Source organism: Hoplias malabaricus, chromosome 12, assembly GCF_029633855.1.
Source record: "Hoplias malabaricus isolate fHopMal1 chromosome 12, fHopMal1.hap1, whole genome shotgun sequence".
Lineage (NCBI taxonomy): Eukaryota > Metazoa > Chordata > Actinopteri > Characiformes > Erythrinidae > Hoplias > Hoplias malabaricus.
In genome coordinates this window covers 7,270,842-7,277,575 of record NC_089811.1, presented here as the reverse complement: position 1 = coordinate 7,277,575, position 6,734 = coordinate 7,270,842, and the positions used below count along the sequence as shown (strand labels likewise).

At 46.4% G+C, this 6,734-nt stretch overlaps 1 protein-coding gene across 1 annotated transcript; it reads left to right on the top strand.

The window, feature by feature from the left end:
* The first annotated feature begins 1,191 nt into the window (after positions 1-1,191).
* LOC136710958 (sodium/potassium/calcium exchanger 1-like) lies at positions 1,192-3,150 on the top strand. The gene is made up of 5 exons (XM_066686874.1): positions 1,192-1,264; positions 1,661-1,714; positions 2,075-2,350; positions 2,615-2,842; positions 2,909-3,150. The coding sequence occupies exons 1-5, from the start codon at positions 1,192-1,194 to the stop codon at positions 3,148-3,150; spliced, it is 873 nt and encodes a 290-aa protein (XP_066542971.1).
* The last annotated feature ends 3,584 nt before the right edge of the window (positions 3,151-6,734 follow it).

Below are 6,734 nucleotides of genomic sequence, written 5' to 3'. Positions count from 1 at the left end.
TTCTAATGGATTCAACAGAGAGAGAGAGAGAGAGAGAGAGAGAGAGAGAGAGAGAGAGAGAGAGAGAGAGTACAGAGAGTGTGTGAGAGTGAAATAGAAAGAGCTACGAGGAAATTTCCCAAAATTTGAAAAAACTTTACTCACAACTGCACAGCGATTGGCATGACCATATACAGTTTTGCCAAAGCATTAGTACAACATTACTGATTATAAAGAAAGAAATGTGTATGTGTGTGTGTGTGTGTGTGTGTGTGTGTGTATGTTGATTAGAGGGGACGTGTGAGTGATGTAGTCGGTGGTGCCTGGGGGGCAGTGTGAGTGATGTGGTCAATAGACCTCAGGGGACAGTGTAAATGATGTTGTCGGTGGTCTCCGTGGGTAGTGTGAGTGATGTGGTCAGTGGACCCCAGAGGGCAGTGTGAGTGATGTGGTCGGTGGTCCCCGTGGGGCAGTGTGAGTGATGTGGTCATTGGCCCCCAGGGGGCAGTGTGAGTGATGTTGTCAGTGGTCCCTGGAGGGCAGTGTGAGTGATGTGATCAGTGGTCCCCAGGGGGCAGTGTGAGTGATGTTGTCAGTGGTCCCTGGAGGGCAGTGTGAGTGATGTGATCAGTGGTCCCTGGAGGGCAGTGTGAGTGATGTGATCAGTGGTCCCCAGGGGGCAGTGTGAGTGATGTGGTCAGTGGTCTCCGTGGGGCAGTGTGAGTGATGTGGTCATTGGCCCCCAGGGGGCAGTGTGAGTGATGTTGTCAGTGGTCCCTGGAGGGCAGTGTGAGTGATGTGATCAGTGGTCCCCAGGGGGCAGTGTGAGTGATGTTGTCAGTGGTCCCTGGAGGGCAGTGTGAGTGATGTGATCAGTGGTCCCCAGGGGGCAGTGTGAGTGATGTGGTTGATAGACCCCAGGGGGCAGTGTGAGTGATGTTGTCGGTGGTGCCCAGGGGCCGTGTGACTGATGTAGTCAGTGGTCACTGCTCCGTGTTGCTCTGTAAAAGCCAGCTCAGATAAACACATCCCGCACCTCGGTCACAGTCTCTGGATTAAAGTGGAGCTGACCCGTGTCTGACACTCCGGACAGAGATGGACGACATCTTCAACACTGTGGCAGAACCGTTCTGACTTATCCACTCAGTCCATTAGCCTCCAGCCACACCAATGACCACACGGGGTCAGCACTGACCACATCCCACCTCAGCAATGACTACATCTCACCTCAGCACTGACCACATGGGGTCAGCACTGGGAAGGAATCAGGAAAGCTCAGACTGGGGTCAGCGCTGGGAACGAAGGACTGTTCCAGGGTTCATTTCAGAGAGACGTCAGATTACAGTGTGGTATATTCACCGCCTGGTTTTTCCTGGCCACTTTATTGGAAACATTTACTATACACATTATTTTAATCTTGTTTTCTTTGTTCCTAAATGAATCCTTTTCCTTAGTAGATTATAACGCATACATCTTTTCATTCTGTCAGCTGTAATCACTGAGTCAAAATAAACACTGATTGATTGATAGATTGATTGATACAGGCAGAGTTACAGACGGTGACCACAGGAATCTCTGATCAGTTTCTGACCAGACACCAGACACACACACACACACACACACAAAGCTGCTCTCTACTTGTGTGTGCTCATGTTTTTGTAAAACTATCCTTATCCAGCAGGTGACACTGCTGAAGCAGTCCCTGACCCACAGCTGCAGGGTCTCGGGGTCCTGGGTGGGATCCCCTCATCTCATCACTGTGTGTGAGGAGTGTGGTGTGTTCCTGAGTCCCAGATCAGAAAGAAGGGCTTACAGAAGATGAATGAATGAATTAAAAACATTCCTCCTCTCTTAATGCACACACACACAATCACACAAACACATACACACACAAACACACACACACACACAAACACACACACACACCCTAAGGCAGCTCTGAAGGATCCGGCTCCAATCCGCTTATCGACCAGGCCCTCGGAAACATCGCCATGGCAACAGTGTTTACAGCCCACCAGCTAAATAAGGACTGAGGAGAACATTCAGGAGGAGGATGAAGATGATGATGATGATGATGGTGATGGTGACGATAAAGGTGATGGTGATGATAATGATGAAGAAGGCGATGATAATGATGATGATGGTGGAAATGATAAGGGTGATGAAGATGAAGGTGATGATGGTTATAATGATGGTGATAGTGATGATGATTATAAGGGTAAAGACAATGAAGGTGATGATGATGATAAGGATGATGAAGATGACGATGAAGGTGATGATGAAGAGGAAGGTGATGAAGATAATGATAAGGAAGATGAAGCTGATGATGATGACGATGAAGGTGATGATGGTGACGATGATGACGATGAAGGTGATGATGATGATGATGATGAAGACGATGAAGGTGATGATGATGGTGACGATGAAGGTGATGATAATGACGATGAAGGTGATGATGGTGATGATGAAGGTGATGATGATGATGATGAAGACGATGAAGGTGATGATGGTGATGATGAAGGTGATGATGTTGACGATGAAGGTGATGATGAAGGTGATGATGATGATGATGATGAAGACGATGAAGGTGATGATGATGGTGATGATGATAATGATAAGTGTGATGAAGATGAAGGTGATGATGATGATGATGGTGATGATGATAATGATAAGGGCGATGATGATGATGGTGATGAAGAGGAAGGTGATGAAGATAATGATAAGGAAGATGAAGCTGATGACGATGACAATGAAGGTGATGATGATGATGGTGATGATGATGACGATGAAGGTGATGATGATGGTGATGATAGTGATGACGATGATGGTGATGATGATAATGATAGGTGTGATGAAGATGAAGGTGATGATGGCGATGACGATGATGATGATGATGATAATGATGATGGTGATGATGATGACGATGAAGGTGATGATGATGATGGTGATGATGATGATGATGATGGTGATGATAGTGATGACGATGATGGTGATGATGATGATGGCGATGATAGTGATGACGATGATGGTGATGATGATAATGATAAGTGTGATGAAGATGAATGTGATGATGATGATGATGATAATGATTGTGATGAAGATGAATGTGATGATGGTGATGATGAATATGAAGATGATGATGATGATGATGATAAAGATAAAGGCCAATGAGTGAGAGGTGTGTAATCTTCTACTGTGAGTTTGTTATTGTTCTGAAGGTGCGCTGTGGAACCTGTTTAATACGACCACAGACTGGAACATAGCTGTGAGGATCTGATGGAGCTCAGCCTCATAATCATCAGTGAGGTTCAGGGGCTTGTGTTGGAGATCAGTTCTGGATCACACTCACCACTCCAACTCTTCCCAGAGGTAGTGGACAGAGTGCCACCTGCTGGACTCTGAGTGCTGCATACACTGACCTCAGGTTCCTGAGTGCTCCATTCCTCCACTGACCACAGATCAGGAGTGTGTGGTCATCCAAAACTTTTTGTGTGTGTGTGTGTGTGTGTGCTGGGAGTGGAAGCAGTAAATGCTCTGTGCGTATGGGGTCCAAGGAGCTTGTGGTTTCCATGGCAATGAGAGAGAGAGAGAGAGAGAGAGAGAGAGAGAGAGAGAGAGAGAGGAAATGAAACAAATCTGAAGAATTCTCCCCAAGAGAGCAGGGGGATTATAAATACACACACACACACACACACACACACACACACACACACACAGAGTATAAGTTATTCATGGTGTGAATTCCGGAAATGTTCCTGATGTTCCTCCGATTTGGATTAAACATGAACACGTTGGAGCACATGATTCCACCATGAACAGACAGAACCCATTAGAACACGGTCCGGGTTGGGGTTGAGTGGACGGTGAAGAGACAGAACCCATTAGAACACAGCTGGTGCAGGGTCAGGATCGAGTGGTGATTAATATTGATCAGCACTACAGCGTTCCATTAAATTTTTCCAAGTTTTACTGCCTTTCCTTGGATTTTCAATCAATGCTCATCAATTTCTGACGTGTTACGACATTTTAAATAATTTAACCCCCACTGAGCCTCGATACACTGCGCTCCCTTCTCTTTTCTTCTCTTCATTCGTTCATTCATTCATTGTAACTGCTTATCCTGTTCAGGGTTGCAGATTTTTCTTTTCTTTTCTCTTTTCTCCAGAGTTCTCTCGTTTCTCGGACCATGTTTCTCTCCACTCGGTGACAGTTACAGATCTCACAGTGAGGACGCCACGTGATGTTTTATTCTTCATGTCCACCACACGCAACTTTCTCCACCCGACTCACTCAGTCTCCTCCAGCACCCTGACTCCACCCGCATTCTCACTCAGCAACACAGAACCACTGCTGAGAAACGGTGGAGAAACTACTGAGATTTTAATGACAAAATACAAGGGATTACTGAGCTATAAATGAGAAAATCGCATGATATTAAAGAGGAAGTACACAGAGCTGTTAGCTAATGATGGAGACACTGGGCTGTCGTCTGGTCAGGACTCACATTAAACATGACAGCGCTCAGAGCCATTAAGGCTTGGGTAAGACTGGACGTTAACGACTGCAGATTGACCACTGAATGAATACAGAGTGAACACAGCATGAATGAAGTGACACAGAGTGTCCACAGAGTGACCAAAGAGTGAAAAGTGTGAAAACACAGTTAACACAAAGTGAATGCTGCAGAATGAACACAGAGTGAATATAGAGTGAACACAGAGTGAACACTAAGTGAAAATAGAGTGACAGCAGAGTGAAAACAGAGTGAACACACAGGGATTGCAGAGTGAACAGATTTACCACAGAGTGAACCTCAGAGTGAACACAGATTGACTGCAGAGTGAAAACAGGGTGAACACAGAGGGATGGCCGAGTGAACACAGATTGAATGCAGGGTGAACACAGAGTGAATGCAGAGTGACCACAGAGTGAACACAGTGACCAAAGTGTCACAACAAAATAAACACAGAGTGACAACAGAATGAACGCAGTGACAACAGCATGAACGCAGAGACTGCAGAGTGCCCACAGAGTGAATGCAGGGTGACCACAGAGTGAATACAGAGTGGCACAGAGTGATTGCGGAGTGACCGCAAAATGAAAAATGAGTGACCACAGAGTGACTATGGAGTGAGCGCAGAATGAACAATAAGTGAATGCAGAGTGAACAGAGTGACCTCAGAATGAACACAGAGCGAAAACAGAGTGACCACAGTGTGAACACAAAGTGAACACAGAATGACCACAGAGTGACCGCAGAGTGAACACAAAGTGAAAACAATGACCACATATTGAACGCAAAGTGAACACAGAATGACCACAGAGTGAACACAGAGTGACCAAAGATTGAATGCATAGTGAACACAGAGTGAACAGAGTGACCACTGAATGAACAGAGTGACCGCAGAGTGAACACAGAGTGAACACAGAGTGACCACTGAGTGACCACTGAATGAACAGAATGACCACAGAGTGAACACAGAATGAATGCAAAGTGAATGCAGAGTGAACACAGAGTGAACACTCAGGGATGGCAGAGTGAACACACAGTGAACACAGATTGAACACAGGGATGGCAGAGTGAGCACAGAGTGATCGCTGCAGTTTCGGAAAATCACATTCCTTTTATCACAGTGAATCCCAGTTTAGACCCAGGCTCCTTTTATAATGGCCCCTACAAGCTAAAGACTGAGCACTGCGCCCCGGCCCGTCGGCAGCAGAACACAGAGCAGTAACTGGACCTGGTTTAACACAGAGTGCTGCTGGACGAACTGGACTGAACTCATGGTATTGCGGCGTTTAAAGCTCTCCGCCCTGACGGGGGCACTGGAGGACAGATCAGAGCCACTGTAAACAGGACCCAGGGGTTTTCTGACCGGACACAAACATGTGGCCACCTCTGCATCAAGGAGAAATCCAGCTGGGATCTGGAACTCCTTATATGGGCGCGCCGCCCCCTACAGGCTGAGCATGTGACTGCAGGGACTTTGGGCGGATCGCGTGGGCAGTGGAGGCTCAGCTGTGGATTATATTCGGACACTGATGACCAAGGAGCCACCGAAGCCAATAACAGCAGCTGACCCTGGATGGGGTCTCGAGGGTCTCCACGTGTCCAGGAAAATAAATCACGAGGGTTACATTCATGACATGTTTCACTGGAGCATCACACGCAGCTCACGCTTTCTCTTCAGCCTCTTATTACTGTGTGATTACTCTGTGATTAATAATAACACTACACCCTTACACAGTACAGGCTCCTGTCTCCGGTTCTGCTCTGTGACTCCGAGCTGTGGATGCAGTTCTGTGACAGACAGCTGGGTTTGTCCTGGTCCAGAAGGCCAGCTTTCCTGTCCAAACACTTCCTGAAAGCTGGAAAACTGTGGAGACCCTTTATCTCGGCATGAGTGATGGGAATTACAGCAGAGAATCCGGAGGGCCATTTACTGAGCTGTTTCCATTGACTGAGGTCACTAGGCTTTCCAACAATTACTATCAGTCAATGGTGCGAGGTCCCGAGGGTCCCCCCCACACACTCAAATAAACACACACACACACACACACACACACACACATACACATACACACAAACACATAAATAAACACAAACAAACAAAGACACACACACGCAAATAAACACAAACAAAGACACACACAAACACTCACGCACACACACAAATAAACAAACACACAAACAAGTAAACACACCCAAATAAAAACACAAACCATTAAACACACAAATAAACACACACAAATAA

Coding starts and splice junctions, on each gene's coding strand:
- LOC136710958 (XM_066686874.1), top strand. CDS start 1,192: ATGACTACATCTCACCTCAGCACTGACCACATGGGGTCAGCACTGGGA. Junction 2,351..2,614: donor TGACGATGATGACGATGAAG/GTGATGATGATG, acceptor ATGAAGATGAAG/GTGATGATGATGATGATGGT. Junction 2,843..2,908: donor TAGGTGTGATGAAGATGAAG/GTGATGATGGCG, acceptor ATGACGATGAAG/GTGATGATGATGATGGTGAT.